Raw genomic sequence first — 21,399 nt, 5'->3', positions numbered from 1 at the left:
TCTGGCGAATGGTACTCAGTAAATGTTCATTAAACTATAAATTCGTTTTTAAATTTGATTTGAAGCCAAATTAAAGCATTTCATAAGCTACCCAGAGTAAGGTAAACACTAAGTCCTTGTTACTCAAAATGGGGTCCTTGAACTACCTACATAGGCATTACCTAGGTGCTTGTTAGGGATGTGTAAGTTCTGGCCCCAGGAGAGACTGAGTGAAGCAGAATCTCCATTTTAACTAGATTGTCAGGTGATTAGTATGCACATTAAAATTGAGAAGCACTGGTCTAGTGTGTATGTGCTTGTGTTTTCAGTAGTATTATTTTGGAGGGTTTTTTTAAGATTTTAATTATCTATTTGAGAGAGAGACAGAGCATAAGTGGGGTTTAGAGGGAGAGGGAGAAGCACACTCTCCACCGAGTGGGGAGCACTTCATGGGGCTCGGTCCCACGACCCGGAGATCATAACTTGAGCCAAAGGCAGATGCCCAACCGACTTAACTTTTTGGTAAGTGCACCAATTAAGCTTTTAAAAAGCTTTCAGTGGGGGCACCTGGGTGGCTCAGTTGGTTAAGTGACTCTTGGTTTTAGCTCGGGTCATGATCTTGTGGTTGTGGGATGGACCTCCACGTTGGGCTTTGTGCTACTGTGGAGTCTGCTTCAGATTCTCTCTCCCTCTTCCTCTCTCTCACTTTCTCTCAGGTTTTCTCTCCCTCTTCCTCCCTCTCAAATGAATAAAATCTTAAAAAAAAAAAGCCTTAAGTGTTTAAATTAGGTAGTGGATTTAAGTTTAATCATTATTCATGGAACCTTCTTTAATACAGATTTCTGAAGGCTCTAAGTCAAGAGCACAGGACATTTTCCAGACACCAGAACACAAAAGGATGTAAAGGTAAAATGGCTAACTACTGAAATGGTAAATTATTTCAACAAAAAGATAATAGTAAAGAAACATATGAGAATTAAAATTAGAGAATAGAAATGCTTCACTCTGATAACAATTTTGTAGAATTTAACATCTTTGTTAAGTTAAAACTGCAATTTCTTAAAAGCTGTAGATTGAAGATTAGACATTTTAATGATATGTTGACGTATATACATTTATTTTTTATTTAAATTCAGTTAGCCAACATATATTACATCATGAGTTCCAGATTTTTAACTTTTAAAATAAAGTATATTTTTAACATAAGTGTAATATTAAGAAATAACATTGTCCTTCTGATATTTTTTCTGATACTTGTTTGCACACTGCCTAATTAGCAATGTTTAGTAAAATTATAATTATGCATTAGTACAACTTCAGAATGTTTCTATTAAGTATTTTAGATTACATATGAATTTTGTAGTCTCTAAACTCATGCCAGGTGTTCCAAATGTTCAAGCAAATGTTATTCCTTTGTGAGTCAGAGTAATCTATTTTAAACAGAGAATTTTTATAGCACATAAGAAAATGTAATTCGGGCGCCTGGGTGGCTCAGATGGTTAAGCGTCTGCCTTCGGCTCAGGTCATGATCCCAGAGTCCTGGGATCGAGTCCTGCATCGGGCTCCCTGCTCCTTGGGATCCTGCTTCTCCCTCTGCCTCTCTCTCTCTCTCTCTCTCTGTCTCTCATGAATAAATAAATAAAATCTTTAGAAAAAAAAAAAAAGAAAATGTAATTAGAGTATAGTCTTAGTAGATTAGCTTTAGGGGAATTATGTAACAGGAAGAACACATATAAAGCTGGAATTTCATCTACTTTAGTGTTTTAAAAAGTCTTTCAGGTTGATTGTTACAGAAACAAAGCCTAAGAGAGAAAGAAAAGTAATTGCTTCTTTCCAACAGAATCATTAGTTCAAATCTGGGAGTAAGAAGTACATGCAACAGAAAACAAAAGTAAAAGAACAGCCACCTCTGAAGTCAACCATTCTAATAAAAAATGTACTAATAATCCAAATTGCAAGTGATTTTTTAAACAGGAATGTGGAGGAGCTATTCATGCTTAATGGAGAAACTAAATCAATGGTCATATGTAAATGAAACAAATTTATGGAGCACTTCTTACCTGATCAAAGCTTCAGTCCCATGACATAGGAATATTCCATGAAATGAAAATGCTCTCAAGCTTTTAAAACTAAAAACTATTGTATTTACATGGTGGGAGGTTAGAGGTAGTACCCCCAGGATAGAACCGTCTTTATTGTGGAGCAGGATTAAACAGATAAGTTTATTCCAATAACATTAATTATTCAAGGTCTATAACCGACTTGACCTGCTCTGATTCCATAGGTTCTATATTAATTTGCTAGGGGTGCCAAAATAAATACCACAGACTAGGTGGCTTACACAACAGAAATTTTATTTCCTCACAATCTGGAGGCTAGAACTCCACGATTAAAATGTCCAAGATTGGTTTCATTCTTGAGGCCTCTCTCCTTGGCTTATAGATGGCCATTTTCTCCTTTTGTCATAACATGGTCTTCCCTCTCTGTCTTTATCTCCTCTTCTTGTAAGGACGCCAGTCATCCTTGGATTAGGGCCTACCCATATGAACTCATTTTAACTTAATTACCTCTTTAAAGGCCCTATGAATTAATATGAATTCTAGGGAGATATAATTCAGTCTGTAACAAATCCCAGCATACTTTGGTTTATAATATAAATTCTTATAAAGAACAAATTAAAGAATATAATATGCTTAGTTAAGGCAACACTGGTATCCTTACCTGTAGGACATTGATTATTTTTCACAGTGGTGATAAACGGCTATTCTGATTTAACAGTCACTGTACATTTGATCAACGTGAATCTGCCCTTGGGAGATGTATCCACTCTGAGCTCTCAACCGATCTGAATTTTGAGCCTGAGTGCCTGACTTTGTCAAAATCATCATTTATGTCATGTTTCATTTTCTATTTGAAGAATCCACTACCAAAGTTAATTTGCCAGCCTAGGTTCCCTAGAGCCTACCATAAACAAATGACAAACATTTACCTGCTGCCACTTTAATGGGTGGCACTCTCTCTGGGAAGCAGGTCAGGAAAAGGTAGAAGTGGAGGCAGGCAAATATAGGTGTTACTGAGCTGGCCATAGCTTTGGAACAAATGCAGTTTAATTAACTGCTCAGTCTTTTATGATATTTTCATGGAAGCCTTAAGAATTACTGCACTAAGGAACAGCTTATCTGGGGGAAAGGAAGGGAGAATTTATGCACCAGCTCCCTCTTGTGCTACATCTCTTTGGTCAAAGATCACCCTCAGGTCGTGTTGCCAGATTTAGCAAACACAAACAAAAAAAGTCCCATGCAATATTTGTAATAGAATTACATAAAAAATTATTCATTGTTTGTCTGCATTTCATAATAACTGAGTGTACTGTATTTTACCTGGCAACCCTACTCTCAGGCCATTAACACCCATGCATTTCCTGGCAGCTGCGGGGCAAGCTAGAGCTTCCCCAGATCCCGTGCACAGGCATCAATGTCCGTTTCTCCTCAACACAGTGTTGCGACGGTGGTGATGGTGGCCAGCAGGCAAGGCAAGAAGTAGAGACAATGATGGGGAGGGGTGTGGGCAGGAGGAGGCAGGCACAGCCGCATGAAGGTAGGGTGATAAATAACATAATTTTCTCTAAAGATGAGTCAGCATTCATTATCTCATTAGTATCTGTGGAATCATCCTGCATTAGACACTGGGAATATACTAGTGAATAAGATACAGTTTTTTGCTATCAGGGAGCTTAGAAAATATAGCTTGACTATTATATGTTGAGCCCTGGTTTAAAGATACTTAATGAATGCTAGTAAAATGAAATAAAATTTTTATTTGACAGAGAGAGACACAGCGAGAGAGGGAACACAAGCAGGGGGAGTGGGAGAAGGAGAAGCAGGCTTCCCGCGGAGCAGGGAGCCTGATGCGGGGCTCGATCCCAGGTCCCTGGGATCATGACCTGAGCCGAAGGCAGACGCTTAACCGACTGAGCCACCCAGGTGCCCCGAAATAAAAATTTTTAAAGTCTTTATTTTTAAGTACTCTCTGAACCCAATGTGGGGCTCAAGCTTACAATCCTGAGATTAAGAGTTGCATGCTCCACAGACTAAGCCAGCCAGGTGCCCCTGAAATAATTTTTATTTTTATTTTTTTTAAAGATTTTATTTATTTATTTGAGACAGAGAGAATGAGAGACAGAGAGCATGAGAGGGAGGAGGGTCAGAGGGAGAAGCAGACTCCCTGCCGAGCAGGGAGCCCGATGCGGGACTCGATCCGGGGACTCCAGGATCACGACCCGAGCCGAAGGCAGTCGCTTAACCAACTGAGCCACCCAGGCGCCCTGAAATAATTTTTAAAATACTACCTCATTCGGTGGATATTTTCCTAAATGACTATCTTGGCAAAAACAAAGAAAACCTCCCAAACCCCAAAACTATTACATGTATTGCTTTCTAGATACTTCTACAAAGAAATAGATGGTCTCCATCAAATATTGAAATTATTATTCAGTAAGAAAGAAAAATCCATTTGTATATAACATTTCAAAAAAGAAGTTAAAACACATTAAATAACACTTTTTATTTAGATGTTCATAAGGCATATCTATGAGAATGATATAAAAACATGGCATGTAATTTGACAGCAATATTTTGGAGATTACAGAGTTTTAACAAATACCCATTACACAGTTATAAAGAAGACGGTATTTTTCCAAGCAGATACAAAATATCTAATGAAAGATCAAGGCAAGAAAATGAGTATAATTAACAGTGGAAAATCAATTCTAATGTGAATCGCACATTATCCTTTAAAAACTTTTAAAAGTAAGATTTACTGCAATCTAGTTCATTCAAACAGTGTTAAACAGTATCACGACAAAGAACTGAAGGCCAGAATGGATTTGTTTTGACTTCATATAAAGAAACCCAAATATACAGCAGGTCAAATATAGGAAAAGGGAGTCGAATAGTGAAGGAGTCAAGATCTTTCTAGTTTCTAACTGGCATTCCTTCAGGTGTGGCCTTGGTCCTCTTGGACATTTGCCAGGCCTCCTGTTGTATCCACAATTCCGGCAGCAAGATGGAGGAATGAGATAAAGAACACATGCTGCTTTTCTTTGAAGAGACTTCTAAGAAGTTACTCATACGTCCCCCTACATCTCACTGGCCAACCCTCAGTCCCATTGGGACACCTAACTGCAAGGGCAGTTGAGTAATGTGATGGGCAGCAGCTTTTAAAGAAGTAGGGTAACCAGACATTGGGAGAGAACTTCCAGTTCCTCTGCAGGCTGGATACGTGCAAAGCTATGAAGGACCTTCAAGGAAAATCTTAAGAGGATACTTCCTTGAAGCTGGCAATTTGAAAATCATACAAAAGCACCTGTTTTGGTGATTTAATTTAGCCTATTCCAGCCACTGGGAGAATCCTATATGTATAGCCTGCCCTAATTTTGGATGACTGCATGATGGAAGGCCAATGATTTGGAAAATTAAAAAAATACCAGTATGTATGTGTGTTAGGCTGAACTAAATATTGTTTTGGACAGAATCTCTGAATATTAGCACTTTATAATTTTCTTGCATTAAAAAAATTGAAGAACCCATTCATTCCTGTAAAATTCACTGTTCAAAGGTAAGAACAGACTGTGTTTCCACAAAAATCAGTTCAGGTTCATTTAGAGCAATTACATATACTGAATATTTACCAGAATTTGTTTTACTGACTTATGAACAATTGAGGGTAGAGCATCTATCTCCTTTTCATGACAACACATCACAAGTAGAAATCGTAACACGACTGAGGCATGTTATACTATGTGTAGCAATACTTTAGATCAGGAATTCACAAAATAATTTCAACACCAAATTTTAGGCTGTTTGAATACTTATTTCAAAACAGAGATTCTATAGACTGATACAGGTTCAATGTTTAAAGTATTCCTAAAGAAATAGTTGTGAGTTACATTTATGGGTACTTCATTTAAAGTATCACATAAGAAACCTGCCATTTCACAAATAAACCTCTATTTGGGGGCAAAACTCTTCGTACAGAATTTATTATGAAACAGTTTAATGGCAAAAGGCAATTAAAAACAATTAAAATTTTATCATATTATGTAAGAGATAAACAATACAAAAATCGGATATGATAGATTCTTGAAGCCCTTTTACACAAATAATTTTCATAATTTGTAAGTATGAATATACCTTAAATTACTATTATCAAATTAATTTTGAAAGTAAAATTCCTTAATCAAGTCAAGATTGGGCTAATTTATACGAAATTAATCAGGTAGCTTAATACTGGAGCTCACTAGCCAATCCTGTATGTAGCACAAAATAATTATCTCCAATAAATACCTATAAATATAATTTCTTCATACTTTAAAATATTTTAAAATTTAAATAAAAATCTCTACATGTAGACAATCTGGGCTAAATTTCCATATATGCTTTGAAAAATATATGTTAGCATGAATATAATCTTATTTAAACATGGTTTTAAATATTCTTAATAGAGGAGACATATGAAATCTGCACACAAACGCTAAATAGCATGATTCAGCCCATGATTATTTTCCTCTTAGGAAAAAATTACTTAGTTTTTTTGCATAGGATTAAGACTGGGTATATTTTCTACATTCTTATAATTTTCTCAGGGGCACTTCTCAAAGTACACATCAGGAAACAAACCGCACTACTTGAAAGTTCCCACCACTTTCTCATACCTAGCAAGAGCAGAATTCAGTCCTACTTCTGAGGTCAGAGTAATGACTTAAAAAAAAGTGATTATGAGAAATAATGAGTAAGAAAAAGAATCTGGTAGAAAATGGTAAAATAAAGCAATTAAAAGTCAATTAAATAAACAAAAGTCAATATTTCTGTATTTTTAGAAAGGCTTTTAAACATTTAGAATTATAATGAATATATTACATTTATTCTAAAACTTCAAAATTATTTCATCTTTGTAGTACTAAAAAGGAGATATTATCATTTGAAACAAAAGCTACATCCTATATACATTTTCATAAATTTTTATTTTCACATTTTCAAAGGCCCCATTTATCTGTAGTAGTGATAATGTTATTTATAAATGATTATTTTTTTTTTAAGATTTTATTTATTTATGAGAGAGAGAATGAGAGAGAGAGAGCACATGAGAGGGGGGAGGGTCAGAGGGAGAAGCAGACTCCCTGCCGAGCAGGGAGCCCGATGTGGGACTCGATCCAGGGACTCCAGGATCATGACCTGAGCCGAAGGCAGTCGCTCAACCAACTGAGCCACCCAGGCGCCCTTGATAATGTTATTTATATTACTGGCTACTTAATATACACATGCAACAATATAATTCAATAGTCATCTAACTTTTAAGAATATTTCATTGTATTTTTACATTAACTGGTGAAAGCATGCTCTTGAGAGTGAAACTTGAGGAGCAAATATTGAAAATATGCTGTTAATTTCAGTAATGCCCTACAACAGTTTGTGGGTATTTCCCTTTAAAAGTTATCACCCAACTGAATTCCTACTAAGAACTAGCAAGTAAGTGATTATCAAGAAAGAACAGAATTAAAGTAAAGAAAATGGAGAGCTCAATTAAGAAGTACAAGATACTTAAAATTCACCAAGAAGAGAACACCAGAGAATCATGAGTGATTTACCAAATTGACAGGGTGCAGCAGTAGGGAAAGAGCCAATGGTGGGAAAGGTAGCTTCCACTAAATAAAACTCCTTCTATGGATGCCTGGGTGGCTCACTTGGTTAAGTGTCCGACTCCTGATCTTGGCTCAGGTCGTGAGATCAAGCCCCCCATTGGGCCCCTGGGTGTGCAGCCAGCTTAAGATTCTCTCTCTCCCTCTGCCCCCACACCAAAACTCCTTTTATTGTGGCTGCATTCAGTAGTACCTCAGTGGGTAAGTTTAGAAAAGTTATAATTTCAGGATATATAATTACATAATGCATACTTGTATCTTATCTGCAACTTTCTAGTTTAATAAGGAAAGAACAAATGGGAAAAAAATGTTGGGCATTCTAATCAAGGTTTGAACAAAATGCAGTTTTAATGTGGAATGTCAACACTAAAAAATTTTATGAATAATATGTATGATTATTATATCTCTAGAGTAGATTTATAATTAACCACTTTTCTTTTTTTAAAAAAAATATTTTATTTATTTATTTGACAGAGAGAGACACAGCGAGAGAGGGAACACAAGCAGGGAGAGTGGGAGAGGGAGAAGCAGGCCTCCCGCGGAGCAGGGAGCCCGATGCGGGGCTCGATCCCAGGACCCTGGGATCATGACCTGAGCCGAAGGCAGACGCTTAATGACTGAGCCACCCAGGTGCCCCTAACCACTTTTCTTAATATCCTTAATGCTTGCAAACTGGTCCCTACTGAACGGTTGAACAGGCAGGAGGACTTCTCTGGAAGAGAAAAAACTCTACAGGGATTTTTAAAGATTCTGTAGGACCTCAGCCATTCATTAAAACTGCTATGGTCCTATCTCTCCTGGAGTCCCTCAATGCATAGGGAATCGTATTGGACCGCCATGGGTCTCCAAGGTCATGTCCCAGGCAAGATCCTCTTGCCAGGTAAGGAACTGTAGTTTATCCCACAAGCAATCATAAATATATGACTGTAATATTTTCATAAATTTTTGATACCCACAACACACTGTAAAGAATGTCAATGCCTTTACTGACCAAAGAGGAAGCATCCAGATTGGCATCATGGTAACGCATGGGGACGGAGCAGGGACCATCAGCCTGGCGGTTAAAACTGGAGCCTCTGAAATAGGACTGCCTCGACTTGAATGCTGGCTCTGCCTCTTATTAACTGCATGACCTTGGGCAAATTACTCTTCTAACCTTCTGTTTTCTCATACGTAAAATGAGGATAGTAACTACCTCTGTCGTGGACTTGTTGTAAATATCAACATGGGATAATATAAGTAAAGTGCTTAGAACAGTGCCTGGCATGTTACCATCCCTCAGTGAATGTCAGTAAAATCTTATAGCAGATAAAAGTGGGGTCTGACCAACGTGCAACAACATAGATCAGCTGACAAACAACTATTGGTGGGTAAATTTCACACCTTCCCTCTAAGTGGAAACAACTGTAAGATTCCCAGGCTTGGTACCATATTAGAAAAATCACTTTTGGAAGCCAAATATCATGGTCTTCTCCCTAACTAACATAATTAACAGGCAAATGAAACTGCTCTGTAACAAGATATGGAATAAAATCTTTCATGAGGTACATATTATCAGTATGCATTTCATGTCTCCATTGCATTTCAAATATAATTTCAGATTCGATTTTTTTTTTAAATTTGTGTTTGTTCACAGATCACACTGGTTCATATAATTAATTACATTCTTCAAAATCGATCTTATGAGAAAAATATAGGAATGTTACCATTTACCCTTACCTAGATGCTAATGTAATGTGACCTTTCTTAAAGTTAATGTGTGATTATGCATTTCTATTTCTTGAGCTGGATAACAATGAAAACCTTAGGTAAGCTTCAGGAAAAAAAAAACACATATCCATTAAATTATACTAAAACTTAAAATTCTGCTGTTTTTTTTTTAACATTATGTTATATCTATATTATTAACCAGAAATATCTTTGCCTGATTATGGAATAGTTTGTTAAAATAACAAGAGTGTTATGGTTGTGCAAAACAAAATGGACAAGTTGACAACAAAAATTCATATTGCCAAAATACGACATCTGTGAAAATTAATTTCAAGAAACTCCTACCACTAATTTGGTTGAGATCTTACTGGACAGATTTCAGCCCACATCAATTTGACAGTGCACTTGCAAATGACATAAAGAAAGTCATAAAAACAATGGCATGAGTGGAACTCTACATGGCATCAATGAAGCACCATTTATCATCACATTACTGTAACCCTCTCCGGTGAGAGATGAGGGACTGCTCCTCCAATACCTTCTTCTAGAAATTGGCTCTTTTCCCAGCCTTTTTTAATTCTCTTTAGCTTTCGGCTTACACATGGAAGGAGTAAAATGATCTTACCCAGAATTACAATTGAGGGCAAAACAAGAGCAAGAACGAAGTTTGGTGGGGTGTAAAACCGGTAGTACTCTTCTTCAAAAGCTCGTTTCCATCCATAAATTAAAACATGGAAAGTACTTATGAGCAGAGCGACATATCCAAGTGTAGACTTGGGTAGAGGAGGAAGAAAAAGAAACAGAGAATAAGGAACAAATTATTCAAACTCATAAATTAACCTGTCCAGCTACACCATACTTACAGTGTGCTAAAACTATTTTATCTTAAATTATTGAGCTACTCTTTGTTCTCTACTGAATTAAACAATTTTAATATTTCCATAAATTTCATATATATTTATTTATGTGTTTGCACATCTTATTTTATACAAATAAAGCCACACTGCATATAGTTTAATACTGATGATTATATCAAGAACCTTTTCCTCAAGTAATTAAATATGAAAACATGACTCAAATGCTATATAATATTCTATTGAATGGATGTGTTATAAATTACTTAATCATTCCTTTTTTGTTGATCATTTACTGTTTCCAACTTTCCTCCACTATAAGCCATTTTCTGTATTTTGGTTTATTTCCTTAGAACTTATTTCTAATAGGGGGATTACTGGTCAAAACATCTGGGTTTTCCTTAAGAGTACTGATGAAAACTGCAGAACTTCTTTACAAAGGTTATCCACATTTCCACCAGTTATGTGTATTAAAAAATATGTGTATATATATATGTATATATATTCACAGATATATATACATATATAATAAAATTAAGTGCTGAAAAGCATTCTCATTGGGTATACACTCCCCCCACACCCTGCCCCACATATATATACTAGCTGGAGGTAAATATGAAAAATCTTATAGTATTAGCATGTAATATGAATAACATTTCAAACATGTGGTTTTACTGACCACATTAAATGAAATTATTAAGAGTACTTCCATTAAGCGGTTCATAGGTGAAAATCTAAAAGGTCAGCATTCTGGGCTCCCTAAATTACTACGTTTGATTGCTTACCTTGAGAAATGGTCTCTGTAACATTACATCAGTCTAATGATGTAATGTCTAACTTCACTGGGAAAGGATCAACTCTCTAGCAGAAAGCTGTTCTGTTTTGCAGTTACTCATCTCAATTTAATGATCACTTGCACCCATCTAACACCTTTTATCAGAGGGCCTTCTATTTCTATTCAGGTGTGATTAAACTGACAGTTGGAAAAGTATTTATGTTTTCTTTCCTTCAAAAAGGAAAAATGAATTCAGATAGGGAGATGCCCTTAACTTGAATGAGCTCTTTAGATGACTTGGGGAAAAAAAAAAAAAAAGCTCAAGCACATAGACAAACAAAACAAAACAGAATTGAGTGTACCACCAAATGAGAGTCACCCACATATTGTGCTATAAACTATTTGGATACAACCAATACTGACTCTGTGATAATATAGGTGGGGTCTAAATTTGAGTTACATATTTTATAAATATGTACATTTATTAAGTAACTCTTACTGGAGAAGGTGAATGTTTATTAAAGAACACAGAGCCGTTTTGAAACCCTTTTGTATATACTCATAGACACATATATACAACTAACACACGAAATACATATACGAACAAGATTCATAAGGGTGGTTGCTTGTTGCAATCCAGCAGCCCAGTCACCTAATTTGCCACTATTTGTGTCTGTGTGTTTACACACACATTTCTTCTACAATATTCAGACTGACCTCCCCACTTGAATTCAAATTAATGAGATTTTTCTAGACGGATCAGAGTGACTCAAAATATAAAGAAATTCTTCACTCATTGGTCAAGTAACAAACGGACTTTTGGCACTGAACTTGATCTAAGCTTACCCATCCCCCACCTTCACCATTTTTTTTTCTTTATCCATAACACAGTAGGCAGTGCTATCAAAGTCTTCTAGTAGAATACTGTACTGGTCTTTTGCTTGCTAAACCAGAATGGTCCTAGGCTGGCTTCCAGCAATTTTCGTTCCTTGAGCTAGATACATAAATGTAGCCCCAAAGGCATTCTTTGAAAAAAAAGCATATTTAAAATTAAACTGTACTTAACACTTAAATTCTATGCCGCCCAACCTCTCACCAGAAAAACCCACGTACCTGAATAAAACTGAATTCCCTCCAGTTTAAAGCATTGCTCACTGACGGGATAGAGGTGACTGCCAGGAGGGACAGTAAGCCAAGGCTCATTATGCCAAAGGAGATATACATTTCAATTCTCCAAACTTCTTCCTCGTTCCAGGAGTTTTCAACATTTGCATGAACCTAATGAGAGTAAATGTGAATTTCCTCGATTTGGCAGAATATTCACAGATTCAGCACAGTTCACTCTTGGCACAAGAATACATCATATATGGACATATTTAAGCTGTATTTTTCCAATTTAACAGACTGGGATGGAGAACCTATTACCGGATGGTATTGTGCCAGGCCAGGTGTGGGGAAAAGAGAAGGGAGAGTTAAATAAAAGGAGGACTAAGAGTCTCTCTTTCCTTGCATACATGCGAGGGGGTGGGTAAATCTGCCACCTACACTGTCATACATCACAGTTACAGGGCGTCTGGAGTCCCAAGACCAGGAATGCCAAGTGGTTGGCTCCAAGGTGACATAAAAAAAGGACTGGCAGTTAGACTTAGTTTTGAGGTACTTTCCTAAGTTGGTTTAAACTCGGTTGACTATTTGGGGTACATCCTGGCTTTAGATCAACTTAGAATCCAGGAAGAGAATTTCTAAATTATGTATCTCTTTTTCTCACTTGAAGAATATTTGTATGTAATTTCTTTCTTTTTTCTTACTTTCTTTTCCTCAGGAAGCTGCGATTTCCCTATGGATAAAGTGAGACTGAACGCCAACATGTATTCTCTTGAATTGCCTCACTGCTATGCTTTTCCAACTGTCCTATTGCCTCATTCCTCTATAGCACTTTTCCAAAGGTCTTTTCCTTACATTGATAATACATATATAATCAAGTCAGACTTGATTAACTCTGAATGTGTGGTATTCTCTATAGGGACTACTTTCAGAATTGTCTGTTTACACGTAAACAATATAATTAGAGTGTAAGTCAAAGGTTGGACTCCCTGGGCTAAAGCTTTGATTTAAATAAGTATCTATTCATGGATAACAGATTCTAACTTGACATAGTTTCACTCTGTCCAGTTCCAGTTAACCAAACAAACTTGGAATTTAAAAAAAAAGAGAAGTTAGTTCTGAGCCTTAGGCCCCTGGAACAATCATACCAACATCCCGAAGAAAGCCACAGAGCTCCTCTGTGGAAAAAGGCTCTTATTATCTTGTTTGATGTCCACACAACAATACAGAACAGCAACATACCTCGGTAGACCCAGAGCTTACAACCTGCACCTACCCGGCCTCCCGGTTCATTCATTCGTCCCACAGATAGACTTCGTGAGCACCTTACTAGGTGCCAGGCACAGTTCTAGGCATTAGGCATCTATCAGTGAACAAAGCAGACAAAGGTCCCTCCTCTCATGAACTTACATTCCGATGAACTTACTTGCTGATAAGTCATGTTGAGAAACAAGTGTCTCTCTGACCTTCTCACTGGTAAGCAGTTTATTGTACATACAATAAACAAGGAAAACATAAAGTGTATCGGGAGGTGGTAAACGCTATTGAAAAAAGTGAAAGTAGAGCAGAGTAGAAGGGCCTCAGGGAGGGGGAGGGTAAGGGCTGAGGCAGAAGGAGCTTGAAGAATTTAAGATGGTGTCCAGGCTCGGCCTCCATGAGGGGCTGAGATCTGTGCAAACAACTCCATGCCCAGTGAGGGGGCTGGTGGAGCAGTTATCAAAGCCTTAGTATTCAGTTAAGAGAAGAAGGGTTTTACAGAGACAATGGCTTAAAGAACATCAATTTACTAATTTTTTTCACATTATTTTAGGTTGAAACTGTTGAAATAGGCCTAAGTACCAAGCGCTACATACTTGGATCATGATGCCTTGGTTCCTTATGAAATGCAAAAGCTCCCATTTGTTTTGGTGCAGTGTCCTCGCTGTCACTGGTAAATGCTACATCAAACAGCATCAGTGAAACCCCTCATGTTACATTTGCTGAATGGGAATCATTGAGGAAACTCCTACTCGGCTCCATCATCAAGCTCCTTGCATGAAGCTTTGTGAGATTTTCGTTCAGAGCTGAGTGCTATAAAGGTTCGCGTCAGGAACTAAAGCTTCACCTGAGTGATTTCCTCCTCTTTTTGATAACAAAAGCCTTGTATATGTATGCCTCCTGATCTTGGCTTCCTATTCTGTTTTGTATTTTCAGTGGTTCTAATTTTATCGCATATGTTTACTGAGAATTGCCTTATCATTTCACAGAACACGGCCAAATTAAACATTGAAATAACTGTTTAATGCTAAAAGCAATCATTGCAGTCATAACAACAAAAAAAAGGAATGAAAAAACCTACTAACCCTTTATTTCTGTTCTTATTCTTCAAACAAAGGTATAGCAGCAGCTTTTAGCCTAAATGATTTTGAATTGGCCACATAATTCTTATACAGAAACACTGTATAAAGAACAAATTCTTTCCCCTCCCTAAATATGCCAAAATTTCCATCACAAGGTCTGTAAAATTTGACACTATTTTAAATCTCACATTTTACAGATTATACTGGTAAGGTATTTTACTAGTATCTGATGAATAACAAGCATGTTCCATACCTGCTGATAAGCCATGTTGAGAAACAAGTACCGCTCTGACCTTCTCATTGGTAAGCAGAGGCTGTAGGCAACATGGACCGAAGCGAAGAAAAAACTTAGTAATCCAAGCTGCTTTCTGCACTGTAACCAGGTCTCCAACCAAGGTGGAAATTTCCTATACTTGGTGCCGTAATAAAGCTGATAAGCAGCTCCCAGGAGACCTGCTAGGTATACCAGGGACAGCAAAGTAATGGCAACTATGGGCAAGGTTTTATTCACAATCTCAATAGGAATCTTGTAAAAATCACTCTGCTGGTTTCTAGCATATGGATGTATCACATCTCTGATGAAGGAATAAAGAAAGAAAAACGTGGCTAGGCTAATGGCGGCTACCACTGGCCCTCTCCAGAGAGTAAAGAGTCGCAGGGGTAAATTTTCAATCTCCCTGGCTGATGATAATGATCCCAAGTCAACAGGAATGAAATTCAGCTGACGGGCAAGTTCAATAACCTGTTGTCGAGCTTGAATATTGTTGCTGCATATATAGACCTGCGGCAAAAACAAAAGACTCATCAGTACTATTGTTTATAAAAATGGTGACGTTCACAAGGTCCACTTCACGTATGGAGCATGTGATGACCTCGAGTGATGCAAAAAGTTGAGATAAAGCATTTATTAACATATTAATCTATTTATTAATAGGTTAAAACAGTGTCATAGAAACAACAAAGTCCTTGCTACCTGTGATGACATGAAAATAAAATGCAGGAAAAACCGGCTGGAACGTGGGATTGGGGCGTCTGCAGGGGAAGGAAGGAGGAGGAAAGAAAGGTTTCTAGAAAGTGTGGTTCAGTAGCGGCAAGGTAAGGTCTAGGTGGAGTTCAGGGTAGGGTGGGCTCCCCAGGCTTCCGAGGACAATACCTTATTCTAAGACTGCAGTGATTCTGTCTAGTAGAGGGATTACAAGCGCTGTCCTTTACAGACATTCAGCAAGAGAGAAGATGGGCATGGACTTTGGATGGTTGAATTTGCAATTAAAAATCTCTAACTTATGGCACAATGCTGTACTATTTGTAAAATTTATCTTTGGCTTAGAAACCGATTCACCAAGTTATCTAAAAAACCATGAATAATCTCAAGTTATTATATTGCTTCATTGATCAGAATATGAAATTCTTTCATCTGTAAATAAGGATACTATACCTGTGTGGGGGGAAAATGGTATTATAAGGCTTAATTTAAACGGTAAAGCAACTGCCATTATCTAAGATTAAGGTGTTACTTCTATATAATGAAGTGACGGGTGGGGGTGAGGTTGGACTTTCAAACTACCTAACCCTCTTAGAAATATTACTGTAGTTGAAAATTCAACAAATACTTGTTGAGCACAAATTCATTGCTGAAGTGAGCCACCCTTACTTATGGGTAGGTCAACTCACTTAGGGCTCGAAAAATATTGCCATAAAGTCTCTGGGTAATGTTTGGGGAAAACAAATTCCTAAATATATCCCTGAAGATGTTTATATAAGGTCTCTGGAACAGACCACACTGAAATATTTGCATGCTAAAATCTGCATTATGCTGACAATGTAGAGCTCTTTGGATTATTAATCTTACCTAACGTTAGCCAGATGAATAACAAAGTCTATATTATTACACAAATTTTCATGAACTTCTAAAGTGGAGTGGGGAAGAATACCCATATTCCAAAGAAATAAAGAAAAGCATTCTAAATTAATTTATTACAGCTGTGACAATGCTGACCTTTTTTTATTTCTTGTAAAAAAAAAAAAACAAAACCCTGTAGTAAAATTTAACTATAAATATAACCTATAAACTGTAACATTTAAATTGAAATAAATTTAAAATTCATTTAATTTACAAACCTAAATGTATAAATCAAACATTCATAACAAAGGCAGGGCTATGAAATACAAATGAAACTACTTCTGTAGCTCACTTTGAATTCAATTCCATATTTTTTGTAGTTTGTATTTTTTGTAGTTGTTAAAGAATTAAAATTACCACAATTAGGGGCAAAGGATTAAATTTAGGTTTATCCCTAGTTTGTTTGGTATGTATCCATTCCTAAACTTTGATGGATATCCAAAAGAAAAAAGGATTTAGAAAGTATATAATCTTTTACTAGTCTTCCAAATTAAAGATTTGAAAGTGAATGGTTATCACGGTGATACAATACTTGAATTCATTTTCTAAGACACTGAATCTAAGGCATGAACTGTCTTTATGAACAAAAATAATGAAAGTACTTTATTATCATGCTCACCTCTAATGCATAACGACACCTTTAAAAAATATTTAAGGTGCACTATTTTATGTGTTTACTTATAAAAGCTCTTGTTCCATAAAGGCATTGATGGAGCTCCCATCTTCTTTATTCTCAAGTTGAACTAGATAGAACCCATACCCTAAAAAAGAACCTAAGAAATCCAATCTACCTCCCCACACAGATTAAAATCTACACTTTAAATAAAACGAACTGCACTGTTTTAAATTCTACGAATAGTCTTCATAAAATAAAAAGGCTCTTCTAAAGCATTCTTCTTGAGGATCATACTAAATAGCGTTTCTTACACAGATGGAATACTGTTACCGAATAGCTGCCAGGAAGGAGGAGGGGGGGGGGCGGGAGAGAGGAGAGTTGGGGAGATAGACAGAGGTAGAAAAAAGACATGTTTCTTATTGTTTCTATTTTTGAGAAAGCCAGGAGAGACCCAACGCAATGTGTCCCATTGTTCGTCAGCCAACTTTGCCCTTTCCTGAATTAGCTGGTTATGACAGGAAAGTCCAAGTAATTTTCTCAGCTTTCCACATTATTTTATAGGGATAGAAATGTACCCTTACAAGGTCAGGACATGAATTTTCAGGGGCTCATACACGGTTTTCAAAATGATAATCACTGGAGAGTGTCAGAATGTGGTTTTTAAATGTCTGACATTTGTTTCACTATATGAATACAAAATACCAGATAAATACCAATAAAGTTGGGGATTAAGAAGTACAAACTTCCAGTTATAAAATAAGTAAGCCACGGAGATGAAAAGTACGGCAGAGGGAACATAGTCAATAGTACTTTAATAATGTTGTGCGGTGACAGATGGTGACCGCACTTCTCGTGGTGAGCACCGAGTGACGTACAGAATTGTTGAACCACCATCTTACATACCTGAAACTAATATAACACTGTATGTCAACTATGCTTCAATAATTAAATAAGAAGAAATTAAAATTTTAAAAATTAAAAAAAAAATACATACCTGCCGGCTGGCGTCCTTAGGTCCTAACTGAAGTGCCCAAGCCGAGACAACATTAAAGCCTTTGACAATCAGGGAATCCGGGAATAATGAAGCCAAATATTCAGCATTGGATTCTGGGTATTGGTTTATCCTCATATTATTGCTCACATCAATCAGGATTTTACCCACAAGCAGATGTCTCAGGTCCCAAAGGGAGGTGTAATGTTCTCTATGTATAGCAACAAATATTATATTTGTTTTTGTGAGAGCATCTTCATGATGAGTGACATCAACCACATGAGGGAAAAATTCGGAAGCAAACTTGGGATTTCTACTTCCTATAACCACATGATAGCCACACCTAATAAGTCGAATCGTTAGCGATTTGGCAAAATCCCCACTTCCAATTACACCCACAGTGACCTTCCTTGCATCTTTGATACCATTTATGCCATTCGGCAAAAAAGTTTCGCTAAGGTTCTTAGGGCTTCCCATCATAGACATCGATTCCATGATACGGGCTCTTTCAAGATCACCAGAGAAATCCTAGGGGAGAGAAAATAAAATCATCAATTACCTATTACCAAGCATTCATCCACTTCCAGACATTATAATAACACCCCTCATTTCTAGAGGTAAAATATTTTGGCAAGCTATAAAAACCTTGAACCTAGCCAGACATAACTTGTAAGCTAACAAAGGATGTCAGAGTAGAAAAATGAACTGTCACAAAGTTGATATCCTAAAGTGGGGCTTCTAAAATTTTAATGTGCACATGAATCACCCGAGAATCTTGTTAAAATGCAGATTCTGATTCAGTAGGTCGGGAGTGAGGCCCGACAGTCTTCCTTTCCAACAAGGTGGTACCAATGGCTGCTGGTCTCCTGACCTCTCTTCGAGAAGCAGAGCACAAAAGGCAAGAGACTGAAGTTTTCGCCTAGAATTTTTTAAAAAACACAGTTCTACCAAGTGATTACCCAGATCAGAGGCAGCCAGTCAGAAATGCCATTAGAGGTGGTGGGGACTGTGCTAGCATGTGAGGGTATATGTGACAAGAGAAGACAGAGAAGCCACAAAAAAACCCTATTTAAAACTGGCTAGAATCATTCGGGGTGGAGTCTCTAAATTATCCTAAATACCTCAATAGCTAATGAGTGACCTTATTATTAAATGAGAGTAAGATAGACCAGTTAATAAAAAATGAACCCCTCCCCGGCATTTAAATAATATTTTAAGAAAAACAGACTTTAAAATATAACAGAGGATTAATTAAATACCACTGACTTCTATCATTCATGATAGAAGGGATATTTCTCAAGAAATGATATTTCTTGAGAAAGTTTTCCAGTGAAAATGGGCTTAGCAATGTTTTTATGGTCTTAAATTACACAATACTTATGAAATCTTTTTCTTCCCCTTTTATTTGTTGGCTTCATAGAATACGATGCAGTTATTTTTCCTGAAAAAAATCTGTCAAATTCTCTTTTACTTAAGTGACTAACATCGGAAATGTTGATATTTGTAATAACTTGCTCAAGAAAACACCTCAGATGGCCATGAATCAGTGTCGCTGTTGGATCTGAACAAAAAATACTCTTCCGTTCCATCCCCATTGTACAATTTCTTTTATGCTTACAGCGGATGTGGGTCACCACAGAGGATTTAATGGATTTTACAGGAACAGGTAGAATGCTTCAAAAAACATGTTTTGGGGTTTTTTTTACGAAAGTTAGAATTTAGACTAGACACAGAAAAACGCAACTTTTTACCCTACAAATGGATCACAATGATCACAATGACTCCAAAAAACCTGTAAGTTCATCTTTAGAAAAACAATAATATTACCTAATACTCATAAAGCACATTCTAATGTACCAGCTGTTTGTGCTGTTTGTGTTAACAGACTGAACCCCACGACCGCTCTATGAGATAGGTGCTAATATTGTCATGCCCATTTAGAAGATGAGGAAACTGAGGCAAGCAGAAGGTAATTAATTAATATGTCCAAGGTGATGAGTGCGAAAGTCGGGGAGCCAGGATTAGAGCCCAGGCAGTCCAGCTAAGGCACGTGTCACTTTGGTGCAGGTACAGAATTTACGGGCTTTTTCTTTAGGGGGGTGGGGGGACAAGCTGGAACAGTGATGGTTGTGCTCAGGTTAGTATATTCTCCTTCTCTGGCCGTGGTTCACTCCTCAGCATTAGCTAGTGATCTTAATGTCTAACTCGGATCCTGGGAAAGGAGAAAACGCACTATTTTTGAATCTATTACACGTTTCATTTCACACTTTTCAAGACAGAAGGGGTGGTAATTATCTGCTCCCCATGCACTCAGAAGGCCAGGCAGAGGTCAGAGGCGCTAGAGTAATACAAAACATCAACATCCTCTTGGAGAGATCATGGGCTATCTTAGGAATCAAGAGGAGTTAAAGGAACCAGAAGTCATTAAATCAGTGCTCATTTCATTCAACGATCCAAGGTGACCTGGCCAACGTACCCCTAATCATATATGTTGCCTAAGGGGGAAAAGAGTTACTAGACTCACACACAGGAACCCAAGTGTCCTGCCTGTATCCCAGTCCCGAGTTCTGAGTAGAGATTGTGGCATCTCCCAAATTGCCCCATTGGCTTTCAAACACACAAGCAAGAGCATGAAGCTTGCTGACTCTGCCTGGTGCTCTGGGAGTCACAGAGGATCCCATCACTTGAGTAAGTGGAGAGGCAGAATTGTAGTCTCAGAGCTACCAAAGCAGTGGTTCTCAGCTCTAGCTGCACACTGCAATGACCCAAGGAGCTTTAAAACACAGTGATACCTAGTCACCTCCACCCAGATTTGTGTTTAATTGCTCTGGAGTCCAGCTTGGGCATCAGGATTTTTTTTTTTTAAGATCATCGGGTGTTCTACCGTGGCCACGTTTGAAAACAACTCTACTAAACGATTCAGGATTCAAGCCAATATTTAGTTTGGTATTTGGAAATAACAAATGTGGCATTTTGATCCTCATTTATGCTCATTTTTGCATTGTTGTTTGTAATAATGAAAAATAACACTAGCCAGAGAGTAACAGTTGCCCCGAATGCGGGAAGCTGAGGAACATGTGTGCAGCCCCGCCCCCTCTCCTCCTCTGGCAGGAGCCGTGTCAGAAGGACCACTCACTATTTTGCAATATCCCTTTCTCCGCTTTCTGGAAAGGTCAGTACCACTCCTTAAAATGTGTCATCCCACTGCACAGCATACTTTGTTCCTGTTGTTTCATAACATTCAGAATGGTCATAACATCCCAGAATGGTCCAGCAATGGTATCTTTTCTTTCTGTCTCACAAGGGACTCCAGCTCTCCAGGCATCAGAGGCCCTGCTGATTGGAGTGGATGGGTTTCCAAGTGGACTGACTTGCTCTAGAATGCTGCCTACCAAATTTCCATGTGAATATGAGATCTTGTTAAAATGCACATTC

General features: G+C 37.5%; 1 protein-coding gene across 1 annotated transcript; it reads right to left on the bottom strand.

The window, feature by feature from the left end:
• Positions 1 to 9,870: 9,870 nt before the first annotated feature.
• On the bottom strand, positions 9,871 to 18,459 carry STEAP2 (STEAP2 metalloreductase). Its single transcript, XM_021689745.1, has 4 exons — positions 17,968 to 18,459; positions 14,711 to 15,238; positions 12,128 to 12,292; positions 9,871 to 10,158 (listed from the first exon to the last, which is right to left on the bottom strand). The coding sequence occupies exons 1-4, from the start codon at positions 18,457 to 18,459 to the stop codon at positions 9,871 to 9,873; spliced, it is 1,473 nt and encodes a 490-aa protein (XP_021545420.1).
• Between the last annotated feature and the right edge of the window lie 2,940 nt (positions 18,460 to 21,399).

This window comes from Neomonachus schauinslandi, chromosome 12, assembly GCF_002201575.2.
Source record: "Neomonachus schauinslandi chromosome 12, ASM220157v2, whole genome shotgun sequence".
NCBI lineage: Eukaryota > Metazoa > Chordata > Mammalia > Carnivora > Phocidae > Neomonachus > Neomonachus schauinslandi.
The sequence above is the reverse complement of the archived record's forward strand: the minus strand, read 5'-3'. Positions and strand labels throughout refer to the sequence as shown.

Excerpts from the sequence above, each read along its gene's own strand:
- STEAP2 (XM_021689745.1), bottom strand. The coding sequence starts at position 18,459 with ATGGAATCGATGTCTATGATGGGAAGCCCTAAGAACCTTAGCGAAACT. Across the intron at positions 15,239-17,967 it reads CTAAGGACGCCAGCCGGCAG|GTCTATATATGCAGCAACAA; the intron begins GTATGTATTTTT and ends TTTTTGCCGCAG. Across the intron at positions 10,159-12,127 it reads GGGAATTCAGTTTTATTCAG|TCTACACTTGGATATGTCGC; the intron begins GTACGTGGGTTT and ends CCTCTACCCAAG.